Source organism: Pagrus pagrus (assembly GCF_965226575.1).
Source record: "Pagrus pagrus genome assembly, chromosome: 11".
NCBI lineage: Eukaryota > Metazoa > Chordata > Actinopteri > Spariformes > Sparidae > Pagrus > Pagrus pagrus.
The window spans coordinates 27,619,197-27,637,759 of NC_140195.1; the positions used below are offsets into that span (position 1 = coordinate 27,619,197).

At 42.2% G+C, this 18,563-nt stretch overlaps 1 protein-coding gene across 2 annotated transcripts in view; it reads right to left on the reverse strand.

Moving 5' to 3' along the window:
- The window catches only part of arhgap4b (Rho GTPase activating protein 4b), a 37,346-nt gene that overhangs the window by 11,187 nt on the left and 7,596 nt on the right, over positions 1-18,563 (reverse strand). The window contains exons 3-19 of one of the 2 annotated variants that reach the window (XM_084367110.1): positions 16,818-17,178; positions 13,785-13,956; positions 13,512-13,674; positions 10,221-10,283; positions 9,936-10,109; positions 9,544-9,672; positions 8,941-9,162; positions 7,762-7,863; positions 7,397-7,582; positions 6,924-7,008; positions 6,231-6,258; positions 5,912-6,008; positions 3,755-3,815; positions 3,514-3,591; positions 1,371-1,499; positions 566-671; positions 193-420 (exon numbers count right to left, since the gene is read on the reverse strand). In XM_084367110.1, the coding sequence (XP_084223236.1) occupies positions 193-420; positions 566-671; positions 1,371-1,499; positions 3,514-3,591; positions 3,755-3,815; positions 5,912-6,008; positions 6,231-6,258; positions 6,924-7,008; positions 7,397-7,582; positions 7,762-7,863; positions 8,941-9,162; positions 9,544-9,672; positions 9,936-10,109; positions 10,221-10,283; positions 13,512-13,674; positions 13,785-13,956; positions 16,818-16,887 (2,093 nt within the window). In that variant the 5' untranslated portion in view covers positions 16,888-17,178. Of the gene's footprint in view, positions 1-192; positions 421-565; positions 672-1,370; positions 1,500-3,513; positions 3,592-3,754; positions 3,816-5,373; positions 5,402-5,911; positions 6,009-6,230; positions 6,259-6,923; positions 7,009-7,396; positions 7,583-7,761; positions 7,864-8,940; positions 9,163-9,543; positions 9,673-9,935; positions 10,110-10,220; positions 10,284-13,511; positions 13,675-13,784; positions 13,957-16,817; positions 17,179-18,563 lie in introns of both variants that reach the window. The other variant, XM_084367111.1, reaches the window with a different exon arrangement.

The following is an 18,563-nucleotide window of genomic DNA, read 5'->3' on the forward strand; positions in this document are numbered from 1 at the left end:
TATCTTGATAATGTTAGTTCATTTTACTAATGCTTTTTTTTAACTTAAATTCTTACATATTGCACCTTTAACAATAAAACATGAATTACTGATGTATCAATTTTGATATATTTTTGACTTGCCAGATAAGTTTACTACATTTTGTCTGTTCAACTAATCCCACGTTCACATCAATGACTACCCATCACTCACCAGTACTCCTGCTCCAGTGTCATGTGCTTCTCATAGACGGGGCCTGGCAGTTCTGATTGGCCGGGGTAGATGATGTCATGTTGGAGGATCATGGTTTTGACAAGATCGTTGACCTGTGGCTGCCTAGCAACAGCGTCATCAGATTCCAGCCCCCTCAGCAGGCTCGGGCCGAAGCAAACGGCTAAGTTGTAGGGCTGCATCATGTTCTCATCGCTGTACTGAGACACACTGGGAAAACACACACACACACACACACACACACACACACACACACACACACACACACACACACACACACAATTAACTGTTTTTGACATGGGTGTTTTATGACCATAGCAGATATTACATTACACTGGGTTACGCTGTAGCTTACTGATTGAGGAAAGCAAAAAGGTAACGCATCACGATGAGGAGCGGCCGTGGGAAGGTGGAGACAATCGCTTTAATCTGCGCTGCTTTTTCCGTCTCCCCCTCGATTTCTGACACAGGAGAGAAACAAGATGAGCCAGTGCAAAGATTGAACTATTAGAAGAAGTTTTATTTGCTGCAGTTACAGTCTTTCCGTGCCTGCAGCATTTAGAAACTGCGTCAGATGCACAGATCCTGACTTAACTAAATGTTGCGACAAGGACTTAAACTACCGCTGGGTGGATTTATCAGGCCGCTGACGGGAAGTGTTTATGGGGAGTAAACAACCTGCAGGCAGGTTCACAACCTTGATTAGCTGTGCAAATTGTGACTCAGAGTGTCTGTTTTGGAAAACAGAATATGCCTAAAGGAATAGCAAGGAGACAAGTGAGAGAGATAACAACAGGGAGCAAACAAGTCTGTGAGATGCACCAGTAGAGCGAGGAGAAGTTGCACCACCTTGCATCAACACCGCATGTATTTGTTATAAGTTGCTTTGTGTGTGGAACATCAGTAAAGTGGCAACCGCTGTGCAAGTCTGCTGCTGAGGCTTCACACAGCAACATCACAATAATCAGGTTTATCATTCATATGCAAAACGGTTTACACACATTCTACCATAAATAAGGGCGTGATTCCACCTAAACCAAGGAGGGATTAGCATCTAGAAACCAAATGATGCATAAATAACAACTGGAAGAAGACCTGAAAACCTGCATGACCTGAGAACAAAAACACACACAGACGTAGAGTTATAAAAGGGGTCTTACGGACACACTCCAGCAGCTGAGAGTAGCTGTCGTAAGGGAAGAGAGGAGGCTCAAGCCCCCTGAAGTAGAGCTTCAACACGCCAGCCACAGAGTCCAGGTCGCACTCACTGTCTGACAGAGGATCGTCTCCTACAGGTGGAGAACAGACATGTGAGACGAATGTTTGAATTGTGTTCCTCACAGGGGGGTCTAATAATCGTGAGTACTGTATTGGTTAATGACAGGAGTTAGATCATTTTGATAACTGTAGAAATCATCATCATCATCGGTGGAAAAAATAAGTAAAAATCTATAAATCACTCCTTCCTTTTCTTGAAACATGCAATAATCAAAATTTTTATATTAATAAAGGATTAAATAATGACTCTTGTGTCACTCATAGTGATGAACCTACAGAAAACTATCACCTCCTCTGCAGTTTCCCTCGGCTCCACAGAGCTTTTTAGCGTATTTCAGATCATTGTGTTGGTTCACTCACACAATTCTCTAGCTTTTTTGCTTTGGGCTGCAGGCAGCAGCTATTTTCAGTGAAAAGGCTCTAAAAACTACCTGTATGATACTTGTCCAGCACCAAACACCAGGCAGACAAAGATAGCAGTCATCTAGTCAGGTTTTTTTCCTTGCCACTATCAGTTGGTAAAATAAATTCAAATGTTAAAAATAGCATTAGCTAGCTAACAGTGTTAGTGTTACCTTGTCTACAATAATGCTTAGTAGCTTATTTATTTCATTTAACTGAGTAGTGGCAAGAAAGAAAAAACAACAACAACAACAAAAAATTCTCCCTTTAATCATTTTAAGATGATTTCAATATGTAAGAATTGTTCACCTTTCAAATTCATACTCACAGCATATCACTGGACTATGGCTAACTGCCACTAACTGCTGCTAACTGTAGCTGCCATTAGCCCGGACTCCGCTCAATCATAGCAGTTATGTACTTAAGGTATCCTTGATAAATAGCAGCTACCATGCTCAGATGAGGGCTTGAAAATTGTCTCTATTTTTTTCACTTACTTTATCAATGGTGATATGTTGTGGTTTCTTTCTTGTGACAAATGTACTTTGGACAAAAGCGTCTGCTCAATGCCCTAAATGTAAATATAGTTGGTGAACACAGTGGAGCATTGAGCAGCTCAAGAACCAATAAAGAAGTCAGTTATTACAGGTTTAAAGGTAAAATTAGTTCAACTTATGTCTCACTGTAAAAGCTAATGGGTTATATTATTTGTAACATGACTTTTTAATGTAACGTAAGTTCCCCTGAAGTCAAAATTGATGTTTAAGTATTTTTATCAGATGTTTTGCGCTATATCTCACCGATGCACCAGTATCAGGCCCAACTATAGCAGAAAAAGTCTTTTTGTAGGTATTCTGAACAGTATTTCAGAGTTTGTAATTCTTGGAAAATGTCCACCGGCAGCTCTGCTGCAACTCTTGACAGATATCTTTACTTGTTGCTAAAGTAACTGCTAACTAGTGCTAACCAGCAGCCTACCAGTGGACACCCCTCGACCGGGCCTGGCAGAGGCCATTGACAGTACCAAGGTGATTTATGGAGTTTCCTGATGGACAGATACAGGTAGCTACGTTGCTAAACTAACTGCTTACTGTTGCTGAATGTAGCTGCCATTAGCTAGTTAGCTCGGTTAGCTGTGCAGCTAGCGGCCATATTTGCTGGCTTAGCCCCAGGGAGGATGTAACAGACTCGGAGGTTTACATCCCTAATCATTCAGCAGAAGTAAGTAGTGCTGCGACAAAGACATGATCCTTCACTGGCTTCCCACCACATGGATCATACAACGTAGTTTAAGGTGCTACTACTATTAGAAAAATAGCTCAATGCTGTGGGAATTTTTAACCCTCAATACCCATGTGCTCAGTATGTTCTGAGGATTAAGTATATAGTATGTATAGAGCCAGAGTAATAGAATTATGAGCTTTAGAGGTTTCGCTTAAATTTGGGAAATTTGGAAGGTAATCTGACAGACATTAATCCATTAAAGAGGTTAGAGAAGATATAAAATGTAATGTGTGTAAAGACCTGTGTGTTAGATCTAAAACTGAAACATGGTTGTTAAAATAGTGACTTTACTTTTCTCCAGCAGAGGAAAATGTGGTGCAGTGTCGGGGGCTCATTTACCTCTCTCAAATGCATCTCTGATGAGGTTAACCTCCCTTTGTGAACCAGGAACTCTGAATATCCCTTCATGGTGGAGGCCTGACGGACACACACATTCACATCATATTACACATTCATACGCCTGACGGTCCACACACAGGATTGGGCACACATACGCAAACAAGTGCTTTCATCTACTCATTCTCACTGCCCAAAGCTCTCTCAGCATGGCTCATTGCTATATCATAAAAAACTGACTCACCATGAAGGTTTATGAAACGGATGCAGCTTTCAACCACCACAGGAATCTGCTGCCCAGAGCTCTGGAGAAGACAGATGAGTAGAGGAGAGATGAGAGGAGGGTGTTAGAGTCAGAAGGAGGGAGCAGATAGATATACAAAGAAAGGGGCCGATGTAGAGAATAACAGCCATAACTTGAAGAGAAAATGTGTGAAGGAAGACACAATACAAGGAAAACAGTGATTAAGGGTTACAAGAGCAAAGGAATAACACTGAGTGAGTAATAAAATGACTCAGTGCTTATTTACATTTATACTGAGACTAAAAATACTGGAATCAGTCTGCAAAACATCCAGTGTGTTTGAAGAATCATCTGACATTTTGTGCAGACAGTTAGATGTGAAGATACCAGTCTTGTATCTGTTCATTAAATGTGAAGCGAGCTAGCAGCCCAGTAAGCTTATACAGCTAGCCCGGCTCTGTCCTCTAGTTGTTTAAACCATACAAAACAAGAAAAAAAATGGCAATATAAATGGCAGTTATATGCTGGAACAAAATGTTGTTACTTTTGGACTAGGGATGTCAATTTTAGTTAGTTTTGCGTTGTATAGCCCGACAGCCATTAACCAGTAACCTCTTAATTATGTGCAAAAAAATCTAGATGTCTTGAAATAAAGGATGTGGTTTCCTCTTAGTCGGGCGCTCAGTTGACTCAATGAGCTGTGGTGCATCACGCAAACTCAGAGCTATTTCCACATTTCACTTGTCGCTGTGCTGGAGCTGCAGAAAGAGAGCACACTGGACTGAATGTCCCAGTCAGCAGTGATGATGTTACAGGTTATACAGTTAGCTTTCGTTTGTGAGAGCTGTCCAGCTGTCACTTGTTAGTGCTAACGTTAGCTTGACTTTCAGCTCATCATTCTTCTTCTCAATTTTTTTGCTCATTGCATGCTCGTTCAGCCATCCCCTAGCATAGTGCTAGTACTAGGCGGGATCATCCCTATGTTCCCTGGGTCCTATGTTCCCCGCTTTGTATGTGACCGGGGAACATAGGACCCTTTTTCTAAAAAAAGGGTCCCATGTTCCCCGCTGTTCACCCAAAGGGTCCTATGTTTCCCGCTGTGTATGTGACTGGGGAACATAGGACCTTTTTTTTAAAAAAGGGTCCTATGTTCCCCACTGTTAGGGTTAGGTTAGGGTTAGGGTTCCCCGATCGGGGAACATAGGACCCGGGGAACATAGGTACGCTCCCGTGTATCTGAATGCAAATGAACCTATAGATGTGTAACCATTAAAAAATTATCTCTGCGCTTAACTGGACAGAGCACGCCTATCTATCCTCTTTCGAGTCTTTGTGCTGAGCTAAGCTAACAAGCTGCTGGCAGTTGCTTCATATTTATTGTACAGACATCAGAGTGGGATCAATGTTTCTTATCAAACTCTCAGTAAGAACATCAGTAACTGTACATCCCAAAATGATGGTCTATTCCTTGGAGTTTTAAACAGTAGAAAGTAAAGGTAGGTACGTTCTACAGACTCCAGGGTGCACAATAGTAGCTACAGCCCTGGTCACTGTTGGGAAACAGCCCTCAGCCTGCATGCAGTTGCAGTACAGAAGCAGTCAGCGGTGAGGTTTGGTACCTGTGTACGAGACATTCTCCTTCTTCTTCTGCACAGAGTCAAGCACAGCACAGAAGACACAGAGAAAAAAGCAACGATTAGAAAAGGAGGCAGAGTAAGAAATAAGGGGAATAAAGATTTAGAAGCAGTGGGAAGAGGCGCACATAAGCACACATACACTCGATAGAGGAGTCGAGAGAGGAGGCAGCAAAGAGGCCAGTGCATTTTAATCCCTTTCACAAGAGAGGAAGAGATAAAAGGGGGGGAATGGAGGAGAGAAAAGCCAGCAATAAGCTATAAGCATGACCATACACATGAAGGCAGCAGTAAATACACTGGGGGGATGGACTGTCAGTGTGTGCATGTGCTGCAAGAATCCCCCACCAATTCTTCTGCTTCGGTGTGACGGGCTTTTCTAAATAATTTCCTTTGGAGGGTTGAACAACAGCACAGCGCAGTGCAGCAGGCAAATAAAAACCAGGTAAAAACAAGGGTGTATTTCACAGGGACGCTTTTTTATTTTTATTCTTTTGCATGTTTGTGTGTGTGTGAGTGTTACCTGTATGTAGGAGATTATGTCTGTGGTGAAGAGTGTGTGGCAGAATTGGGAAACAGGTCTGGACTTCCGAACACGCACTGATCGAGCACATTGCATTCTGGGAAATATAATAAATAAAAAGCTTAATGCCATTTTAACATGTAGGTATTAATACTGAAGATCTAATGATGCCTGTTACTTTCTATGCCCAAAATTGCATTTTGGTTAAAATTTTGTTAATCTCATTCCTCTTCTCCTCGTCCTCTCTGCTCTCTCCATGTCTCTATGCCTCTCTCAGTCATACTCTCTGAATTCTTGGCTCTGTAAATACACTGTTTACCTGGAAGGGTCACTGTCGACAGCCTCAGCTGAAAGAAAGAGACAGAAAACAAGTGAAAGGGTAAGGTATGGTTTACAATTCTGGTGCAAACAATGAGCAGCAGTATTAAAGGGAAACTACACATCAACGTCTGTTTACAGGTGTTAGGGAGCAATATTGCATAGGTGAAAAATGTGTGAGGTGTGGTAAATGTCCTCAAGTAATGAGTCGGTGTTGTCTGGGGGTGAAATCTACAAGTTGACAACAGCGAAAGCAATCTACAGGTGTGGAGCAAGACAGAGGCGTTTAACTGTGTAGACTTCTCTAGACGCGGAGGTGAAACCGCACTAAATGGGTGAAACAGTGACAGGCTCTCAGGGGTTTCCCTTTCTTTTTATGTGTCTCTTCCTATGGACTGATTGGCTTAGCTTAACAGCCAATCAGAGTGATTTCTCTGGGGCTCTGCCGCCGATTCCTCATGCTAAATTGCCGACTTGGGCAGATTTGTGCCAACAGTGCATGGTGTGGGACACATTGCAAAAAAAGGCATGGATGCACACCGATTACCCTGACAATGACTGACAGCCAACGGTCATCCTAGTGTCAGGGCCTTTAAACTTTTAAGAGTTAAAAAAAAAACAGTGGCATCACTGATCCTTCACAGACTTGAGGACATTGCCTTTGCCATCATCTAACACTGTAGTGTAAGAGTACCTTTCTGTATGGCATCTTGTAGAAGGTCATGTTTGGCTTGAAGTTTGGAGGTCAGAGAGCTGCTGGTGAGGAACTCCTTCACTTTCTAAGACAAAAAAAACAAAAACGGGTGTTACAGTATTTTCCTCAACTGTTTCTGAAACTCTGTTTCAACTCTCAAAGGGTGAAATCCTCACAGCAATGCTAACATTAGCAAACATTAGCAACATTTATGTTAGCTAGCTAGTGTTAGCAATGTCAATGTTAGCTAGTGTTAGCAATGTTAACGTTAGCAACGTTAGGTAGTGACAAACAATCTGGCCACTTGAGGCGGCAACAAACAGCGGTGTTGTTTGCGAACAAAATGGTAGGGGGAGGTGGAATGCCACATTTAGTGGCTGAATGTTATCAATAACACCTTTAAGTAAAAGATGTGAGCACTTCTTCCGCCACTGTAACAACATTTTATTCTCTGGTCAACTGCAGTAACTCACTGTGAAATAGTAGGTCTCTGTCTCCTGCTGATTGGCTCGACGCTTGGCAAGGGTAAGTTTTTGGGCAGTGTTTCCTCCAGGGGGCTCGTGTGATAGGGTGCTGGACACGTCGGGGGAGGGGTTACAGTCGCTCTCACACATACTGTCCAGCATGGCTGTGAGTGTGGCTTTAAGCGTTTTACTGACCTGAGCGAGGGACAGAAATATCGATTAGTTCATCCAGTTGTATCATTTCTTGCTTATTTCGAAACAGCAGTTACAATATTCAAGGTTTATATTATGAAGTAGCCCATCGTCACTGACGGACAGAGACAGACAGACAAACAGATCATTATGGAGACAGGCAGTGAGAATAATTATCTGACCTCCTCTGTTTCCAAGGTAACGGAAGCTAGTCGGGACTGAAGCTGCTGGAACCTGGTCTCCAACTCGTACCTCACCTGGCTCTCAGCACTCACCTCACACACCTGAAATACACAGACAAATGTAACAGAACATTACAAGGGATCGTTAAGTACAAACCAATGGGAAGTTGTTTGGAGAGAAAAATCAAATAAAATGTTATTTGCCGTGAGGGGAAGAGGGTGGGATTTAAAAAATATGTGAGGTTTTCAGTGGATGGGGGTCACTGTGAGAGTGTAATTTCTCTTCATTCATCATTTTGAATTGACTAGAAAAACACATATCAGTTAAGTATATATAGTTGAAATTGTAAATTGCAAATTGTAAAATACTTGTAGCAGGCGATTCACTGTAGCAGCTAAGCTAAAAGCGTTAGCATGCATCCGTCTGGAGTGGTACATGCGCCGCTAGACGTGATCAACAAGAACTTGCAATGTCTGGATACATCTGTGTTTATACCTTAAGTGACTGTCGGATGTAACCTTACATTTTCGGTCTTTGATCTATAATCAACCATTGTAGCTTCTTTCAATATTGTAGATGTGACGTATCGCTGACTTTCCACAGACTACATGACCCAGAAACACTACGGCTGTGGCTATTTGCTCTTCGTCTGGATCTCAACCTGAATGATGAATTCCTGTTGGAGCAAATGTACGTGCATCATTGCTCGTCCATCCATTTCAGACTTGCGCTTTTAGCTGAGCAGCTACAGTGAAGATTTCAGCCTGAAAAGGGTGAAAATAACATCTATTCAAATCAATTTGAGATCCCTGGGCTTCCAGAGACTTGGATGACAGTGAACAAGCTGCACGGAGCTATTTTATATATTTTGTATATTTTTTTCAGCTGTTTTTTGAACATTTTAAAACAACTTTCCATCCACGTCTGTTGTTTAGGAGAACGCTGCAACCTTGTTTTGCTGTGAAACTCCAGAAATGTTTTGAAGCTTTCTATCAGCACAGGGGTCAGTAGGTTCTAACTCAATTTTCAAAACTGAAAGGAAAAAAAATGGCGAGCCAGACAAAAGGTAACATAACATGCTCCAACTACGCCTTAGCTAATAAATCAAAAGGCATTCAGTTTCCCTCTAAACGATCCATAGAAGACATAAACCTGTCCCACAGGCTCAGTAACTTCACCTGGTCTCCTTCATGAGGATGGTAGTTGAATCTGAATGGAAGGCAGAAGGCGGAGTCGTGTTGCTGTAGCAGCGCGTCTCTGTCTCCACCCTGGTCCAGGGATGTCACGGCAGCCTCCAGCTGCTTAAGCCCCGTCTCCTCTGTCTTCTGGATGCGCCACCTACTGGCCAGGTAGCACCTCATCACCCTCTCCACGGACAGATGGAAACCCAGGTCACAGCACTGCCAGGAGGAAGGGCAGAGAAAATAATCTGATACAAGCAAGAGTCATGTATTCAAAGTCTTACATGAGGAAGGAAAAAGGGGGTGAAGATGGAAGGTAGGACAGAGAGAAAGATGGGAAATGATGAGATGGGAAGGCAAGAATGATGTGGAAAAAAGAAAGTGATGATTGTGGTGTGGGAGAAAGAAAGTGTATTGAGAAAGGAGTTTTTTAAATTTTCTGACAGACAGTTCAGACTATTCTGTTCTCTCCCCCATAATATCTCAGCATTTCCTGTTATTTTCCCAGAAGAAAAAGGTAACTGAAAACCACTGGCTGTCTGTCTCAGTCTCAGTAACACACACAGACATTCACAGAAGACAAAATTGCGTGTATCATACGTCAATGAGAGTGCTGACGTCCTGCAGGTAGTACTTGTTCATGGCTGCATTGGCTGCTGCTAGATTCAGCAGGTAGTCATTACGAGCCTTGGTGCACTTCAGCTGGGTCTCCTGCACTCTGCCATGCCTCTGTGCACCCACACACACACACACACACACACACACACACACACACACACACACACAAAGAAAATAAGTAAGAGAAGATAGCATACATGAGAACACAAATTCAAACGGACAACACATTATGATATCATGTGTCCATGGCAATAACCTGCCCCACCTCACTCATTAACCATAAAGTATTCACGCCTTAGCACATTCAGACAAACAACAGGAAACCCCCTTGAGACTTCCTGTCACACACTTACACAACATACATACACACTCACTTTCTCCATTAATCTCTCAATCTTCTTGACGGAACTCCGCCTCTGTCCTCCTGATTGGCCGAGGCCGAGCTCAGCTGACTTGCCGGTGTGCCTCTCCTCCAACCGCTCGGCTTCCTTGAGTTTGCCCTCAGCTATCAGACAGTCTGTGTGGTACTGGTTATATGTCTTCAGAGCCTTCATTAGCACACAGGTCACACAACAGACACTCCACATCAGCACAGTCAGTGTCTTTATTTATGACATTATTTTGTTATTACATGCAAGGACAACAATATAAAAACTCACTGTCTGCAGCTCAGTGGTGACCTTTAGCAACTCATCTTGCATTTGGATGCCAACTTCTTTACTCTGAAATTTACAAAAGCAGATCACTTCAGAGGACATTGGACTTATTAACTGTTTAAACGCACCACAAGGAACAAATGAAACATTCTCAATTTCATACTGATGCAGTGACCTACAAAAGCAAATGAGACCATCAGCGAGAAGACTGGCTTATTTCTGCATAGTTATTATAATTATTCTTACTGCCTGTCACCGAGCTGGGATCCCGACTTATTCAGGTCGGATGAGTGATGAAATTGAAACATTTTTTTTAAAGTGGAGCGCTTAGAATGAATTGGGGAGTCACGCTGCCTGAAGAAAGAAGCTGCTCTGTAGTTTACGCTACCACTCTAAAGTTTACTTTGTTTAAGTTTATTCCGCTTTCTTTCGGAGAGTTAGATGAGAAGATTCATACCTCTCTCATGTCTGTATGCTAAATGTAAAGCTAGAGCCACCAAGCAAATAGCTTAGGGGGGGAAACAGCTAGCCTAGCTATGTCCAAAGGGACACATCCAGCACCTCTTAAGCTCACTAATTTACTTATGTTGGGCTTAATCCACACAGAAACTGAAATGCAGAAATTAAAAGATATTTTATGGTTAGTGTGTATTGAATGTGAAGTTTAGAGCTGGACTTTTATGCTAGTTGCCTGACTGCCTGTCAAGAGACTCCGGCTGGTACGCTAACATTACCTCCCTGTTAATTCACCACTTTCTATTTCAATTCAACTTTTTTTTAAAGATTAAACAAACAAGATATAACATTTTCATTAGTGAGCTTCAGAGGTGCTGCAATTTTTGGATGTTTGTACAGAGCCCAGCTACTGTTTCCTGTCTTTATGCTAAGCTGAGACTCATGCGGACCGTTCATAGAGCTGATGAAAACATATTTTTTACTAATGGGGTACTTGCTCTACCTTCATATTCAGCGAACAAAAATGAGAGTGGTAACAATCTTCTCGTCTAACTCTGGGCAGGAAAGCAAACAGTCCCATAATCTAAAACTATTCCTTGAACTAAAAATGATAACTGGAAATAACTGCACCTAAATAAATATACAAATAACACTCCATTAGAATAATAATGCTTTATTTTGCAGTTGTTCTGTTTGGCATACTAGAATACGATTTCATGTTCCCTCTAAAGTAGCCATTATCAATTGTATTGTTATTTAGTAGAACTGGACAGAACTATGGCGATGGCATCAATAGCAGCTTCAATATAATGTTGGCAGTGATTTTAGAGAAGCTAAAAGGGTCTTGCTCCGCTTGGCGTAGGGCCTAACAACACCTCTTAGCTGCTCTCAAATGACTGTAGTGGTTTAATTAAAATTCTGCTCACTTCTCAACTATGTGAAGGTACAGAGTGTGTCTGACAACCAGTAATTTGAGCAAGATGAGTCTGTGTACTAAAGTGAATGAGACTGCAGAAGCTACTGCAGTACTAAGACAGATAACAGAGGACAAATACATGGAGGGGCATTTATAAGAAGACTTCCATTGTGTGTCAACTTTAAGAGCTTATGAGTCTGTTCACTTTTCAAGCCTGGTAAGTAACAACTCATTTGAGTGTTGTGCTGTAGGCTACTCCAAATTAATCTGGATTCACTAAAGAAAAAAAAAAGTGTTGGGCTTATTTTTCTTATGGGAGAGAAAGCTGGAGTGATTTCTGTTGTTTATTAGTGTAACTTGATGTTCGCATGGTAATCGGCTTATTTTGCTTTGCTCCAGGTACTGACAGTCTACAGAAAACTCCTTCAAATAATAAGTGATTTAAATATGACTGTAAAGGAAAAAATAACCTATCCTTTTCTAACGACCTTGAATGAACCGTTTGGCCATTTCTATTGGTAGTTATCATTTCTTTACGTTAGGTTTTTTGATATCTACAACACAGAAACTGTCAGATACAGCCATACAACTAAACAAATAGGTCAAAGTTTAACACTGGGAGTTTTGGTTAGGCTTCATTTTCACTCTAAGAGTCCGAAAATATTCTTTGAACACGATCACTAACTTGAAAAATAAAGCTCAGAGGAGTACGACATGTTCTCACCCTACGATTCAAACAGATGCTCTACCGACCGCTCTAATATCAGTTTTGCATGTGCAGGGCACCACAGTCAACATGAAAATTAGAAATATGCAACGTCGGGTTGACTTTCAAAATAAAATTTGCTGAGAATCATTTTACATTTTATGAGTTTTGGGCGTCCAGGACCCGTCGTCAAAAGAAACGGTTGCAGTTTGATTAGGTTAGGGTGCCAAAACTACTTGGTTAGGTTTAGGAAAAAAATGTAGCTTGGGTTAGAGAGGTGTGTTAGTAACTTAAGTTATGTTATGTGGGTTATGTAATTTACGTAATGTAAGTTAAAAAGAAGTCAATGTTGACTATAGAGGCGAAGTCCCTCCCCTTCCGTTGGACCACCATGGAACCTTATTTCAGAAAAAGTATGTATAGTAGTGAAGGACGAGGGACAAATCATTTTTGATCCCATTTGAATTGTGCCATGAATCACACAGACAATGTTAAAAGATCATTTTTCAACTTAAGAAAGTTGCAAGTATAACATATATATCGTATAAGACAAAGTGAGAGTACGTAATTAGAACCACACAGCCCACAGTTGCAGAAGTGATAACTGAAACCTTGTATAGCCAGTCCCCCATATTAGCTCTGCTTTTACATAACTGCAGTTTTATGAAAAACCTTTTGGATTTGCAAAGCTACAGTATCTTTTAAAACATCATGTGAGTAATTTATGGCACAATACAAATGGGATCCCCATAGACTACTGTACAAATTCTTTTCCTAAATTACGCCCTGTGAGTCACACCAGAAGGAGTTGGATTTCGCCTCTCTATCGGTTTCTCATCATTAATAAACAACAACAAAGTCTAGTGCCTGATCCATCCAACTACACCGACCTCCTCCCTACGCAGACTTTGTACACTCTTTATACTACATATATATAAACACGTATCAGACTTTGACGTCACATCAGAGCATAACACTAGAAGGGTGCCGACAGTTTTAAGCGATGTGTCACTGACCAAGGCTTATTTGGCGTGTTGAGAAAGTTAATGGAATATTAGGAGAATGACCTTCAAAATAAGACTCCGAATGTAACGAGAATTTCCATACTGTGTCATGATGACTTGTGTGGCGACTACCACTGGCACTGTTAAGTCTTGAATGTCTCTGGTGTGTCTGCTTCCGCATCCACGTGACCAAAGACCAAACATCCACTCGCCTTTTTGTGCAGACGGTGTGTATCCTCCGTACTGTATGTCAGCCTCTGTGTGAGTGTGTTGCAGCAGGTGTCACCCAGTGCTGCATGTTCCCGGCTCTCCAGACGAGTCTGAGTAAGCAAAACGGACCAGACCTGACACACAGACTGACCCCACTGCTCCTTCCTGGAGAAAAACAGACATGTTTACTTAGAAATGGCCTCAGGAAACACTTCACAATCAACAGAGACATAGAAAAAGACACGTGTGCCCTCCTACATTCTATACACACTTACTTCTTAGTCTTGTGGGTGAATCTCTCGGTGAGTTTGTCGAGGGCTCGCGCATATTCAGCCTCGATGTCGCCTCGACGCCGGAGAAACTCAGAGAGGTCGGAGAGCTGCTGCTGTTTCACCTCCACCTGAGAGTCTAAAATCTTGATCTGGTCGGTCAGTTGAGCCCGCAGGTCTGACACACACAGAGGCAGACAGGGATGGACAGACACAGAGAGAGAGACAGACAGGGAGAGGAGGAGGAAGACAGTAATTTAAGTCAACACATGTTTATAACCCTGGACACATACCAACGTAGGCAAACAGAGAGAGCGGCATGAGAACACATACACAGACATGAATGAACACAGTGATCAGATTTTCTTTTGTTCGAGAGGTGAACTCCATATGTTCCCAGATTTATGATTTAGAAGAAGACTACTTTTTTATTTGTCTATTCACAGTTGAGGTCTTCACTTGATATGTGAAGTGTGTATAAAGTACACGTCAAGTACACACTCATCCAACATTTACCCATTTTATCATGTTATAACTGTGTGCTGCCAAAAAAGGATTATCAAAACCTGATACAGTTTGGAGTAAGGAAATACTACCTTTTAGTACTAAAAGTACCAGTATGTGCATCTCTTGTACTGTATGTGTTTCACATGCATACACTGTGCTGTAGAGCAGTCCTTATGTTGTAACCCAGGGAGAGGTTTTATCTTCTGTCTTTACAAGTGTTAGGTGTAACGAGCTACAAAGCTAACAAGTTACAGTAATGCATTACTTCAACCACTAACAGATAATTGAATCCATTTCTAATAAGATTATAAAATGGCCGTGTCTAGTTAAGCGTTACCACCCAAAATTAAGTGTTTATTTATGTTTTTTAATGAATTTATACACAACACACCAGTTCTGCCAGTGTGGCAACAGATACATCTCCTCGAAGCAAATGGCTGCAGAGTCAGATGCTGCATTCACATGCTCCTCTGATGGTCCCATTTCCTAAGTTTGGGAAGTCGTTCTTCCTGCTTCAGTGTGTTCATGTGCGTCATGTTGGAATGTGGGAGCACCATCGACGCCAAAAAGAAGTTGTTTTGCATTTTATTGCTCAGAGCGTTTAAACAACACGTTGACAGCTGTTTCCAGTTTTTGAGTGACAAGGAAGCAAAAAGGAAACGATACATATGTTTACTATGTGAGAGTCTATGTTTTTTCTTTTTGTGTTTATCAGTGAAAAGGACAAAAACGTGACGTCAAGTCCAATCTATGTATTATATATACATATGTACGATTATTAGCGTTATTATTACAAAACCCCCGACCTCTGGATTTGTATGAACTGCAATTAACTTGAGCTTCTGTGCTCTGATCTCCCGCTATGAAACAATATTACCCTCTTCCATTTTATAATGTGTGCCTAGTCGTACATACGTTCCGGAAGTAACTTGCCCATCACTGGTCTTTACTGTACTGTAATCCATGTCTCCATGTCTCATGTTCAGAAACAGGCCAGTGCATATCACACCTGCTCCTGCTTGCAGATGCATGCACAGGCATACACGTGAAACTAATCATACGCATTTGTGCATTTGGAAATAACACATTGCACACACAATCAGTATATCTCTCTGCTGTACTTTTAGACTAAAGTACTTAATACTGTCTGGAGACAGCCATGGCTCCTTCAGGAATAGTTCATTCACACATCATGGAATTAATAAGAAATAATGCAATTAGAGAATATATAACAATGTCTTTTCTCATCACACATTTCACCTGAATAATGTGTCTATCAAAGCAGCTCCTCCAGGGAACAAGAACTAAAGGTACTACGAGGAGGTTTTAACTGGTTATGAGTCGTAATTTAATAGTGATGCCTCAAAATGACCCACATAAGCAAACAAGACCATCATTGAGGAGACGGACTCTTTCTTCATGGTTATTTCTAATGCCTTTCACGGGTTGAATTTCAACTTATCCAGATTAGATAAGTCATAACATTAACTATAGTTTCCAGTGCTGAGGATGAACAGAGGGCCAGGGAAAGAAGCTGCTCTGTAGTCTGGTGCTCCAAAAACAAAGATTACTTTTCCTCGGCCTCCACAGGGCCCGCCGAATCAACAAACACATGAAAGTTCCTTGTGGCTGCTTTAATAAAATGCTGTCCATGCTGCCATTTGAAGGTGGGATTGCCACTGTTTTAATTTGACAACAACAAATACAGTAGATTACTACACACGGCCCAACATAAGCTTGTATTATACACACAGGCTTGTATGCAAACACAGCTAAGACGGTAGCGACATGGCACGTTGGTTTGAAAAGGCTAATACAAACATCAGTCTCTCAAATAACACCGCCTGCGCTCTCCCATCTCTCTCCCTCTCCCTTCTTTCCTTACCTTCTCCTGGCTCACCCTCTTTCTTTTCTTCCTCGCCCACCCTCCCCTCCCCTCCCCACCCCTGGTCCGCCCGCTCCTTCTTTTCCCTCTTTACTCTTTTTCCTCTGTCTCCGTGTGAGTATACAGCCCGGGGCAGACTGGATGTGAGGAGACAGCATCACTAATACTGGCTATAAATACACCCTTGTAGTACAGTACAGAGAGCCACCCAACCACGCCATTCCCCCCTTAAAAACACAGCATTTAACACACACACAGACACCGCTGTTGTTGCGTGAAAATCTTGTAACGCGTAATCGGTCTTGTTCATGTTGTTACTTTCATTAAAACACTCTGTGTTCCTATTGGCCTTCAGAGTCATCAAGCGTTGTTAAAAAAACAAAAAGCAGCAACCAAAGGTGATTTAATGAGTTTGTGCCAACATATGTTTGAGCACATTAATGTACACATATGCATAAATATATTCCGCCGCAGTCTATGTCTGGATGACTGTGCAGAGCAACTGCACACATTCAGGCATGAATGCACACGTGCAGTCTTATATGCATTCATGCGTGCAGGTAAGAGCACATGCATAAACAGAAGTGCAAAAAAAGGGCTCAGACCTACACAGGGACTAACACATATGCACATCCACACTGCCTTACCTTTCATCTGCGATTCGTACTCGGCCAGACTCCCCTTCTCCCTCCTCAGCTTTCCATGTGATGTCATCATCTTTGACCCCTTGACTCTCGTCTGTCACGGAGACCTTCCTTCCTGAACTCTGATTCTTCTCGTAGCCTCGCAGTCTCCCCTCCCGAAACCTTTCAACCTCAGCGCCCTCTCCGGCTCAGTAGTCCGTGACCTTTCACCCCTGTCCCCTTGGCCTTTGCTGCTCTACAGATGCATGCAGCGCATCCGCATCAGTGTCGATCGGCTGCGCTCGACTGGGGTGTCAGTCTTGCTGAAGTGTCTGTGGAATCCCCTGGGTTGCTGATATGAAAGCTGATCCATAGGTGAGCTGGCCTGAGCAGCAGAGAGAGGGAAAAAAGGAGGGAAGATAAGAAGTGGATATGGATGACAAGAGGCAGCAGGGGGCAAGAAAGGGAGATTTATCGAGAACAGAATGAGAAAATGAGAGAGCCGAAGGAAGAGGACAAATGAGGCTAGGGCGACGAGACAGAAAGGGACAGTGACACCAGAGAAGGGAGATTTAATAGGAGGGACAGCGAGGATGGGGGGGGCAGTGCGCAGAATGGACAGTAAGAGGGCAGAGTGATGAGGATGTGAGGAGGGATGGAGGATGGGGGATGGGAAGATGAGAGGTGATGAGTAACAGTAGTAATGAAGGACACTCAGTGCCTTGAGGTTAGACGTTGGGGATGTCTACAGTATAAAGGTAATGGTCAAATACACAAGAAAATGTCTCCAATTATTGTTTTTACATGTCCTGCACAAGCTGAATAAGATTTCCAAAAGTAAACGGTCATACATTTGAAATCTAGAGTCACAGGAGGATGTAGTAAGTTCTCTCTGGGGACCCACCTGAAACTGGCCTGTGATTGTTTCAACTCGTGGTTTGCTGATGCATCAACAATGTCTCACAGTTGCTCTGTGGGTTACCACTGTTGTTTACAGATGTTAGTGGGAAAGTACACCAATTTCACAAATCAAAGTCAGTTTACTCATCATGAGAAGTACTTCTCAGCCTGGGAGAGGCAGTTGTCTTTTGTGGCTCTTGAGGAGTTTTGACAAATGAGAAAAATAACCCTGCTGATGTCATCCGGGTTATCTTAATGGAGTTGAAAAGTGGGAGGAGTCACTTGTAACAGAGACATTTTTTCCCACACTGAATTCCCGTTTTGAATTGCTAATGTAATGTTTTCCGAGGGTTGGGGTTGGTCAACATAGAAACCAGGGCTGTTCTGATACGGTATCAAATGCTGGAATCGGATTCACCAATCCACTCAAACGTGTGGGGTCACTTAGAGATGTCCTTAATTTTCAAAGAAAAGCAACATTATGTAACTTTTTACCTTAAAAAAAAGCTTCAAAATCATTTTGACGGTTCAGTGTCTTGTAATAGGGTGAATGGTGTCTCTGTCTCAGCCACTCCGCTACCCTCAGAGGGTAGGATCACAGCCTTAGGTACAAGAAACAAGTTTTCAAGACTTAACATTGTTATGACTTAATGAGTTTTGTTTGTAGTTTACATTACGTCTGGCAAATTTTTACAGACCTGGTATTTCTGTGTTGCACTCTGTGGGGGACACCAAATCATTAAAAATGCCCTAAACCGTAGAGCATTTATGTTACCACAGCTGAAACCACAGCTGACGGTTGTGCTAATTGAAGAAGCTACATATACATGTATGTATGTCAAATAATCAGTCAGTCTGCCAGTCTACGTA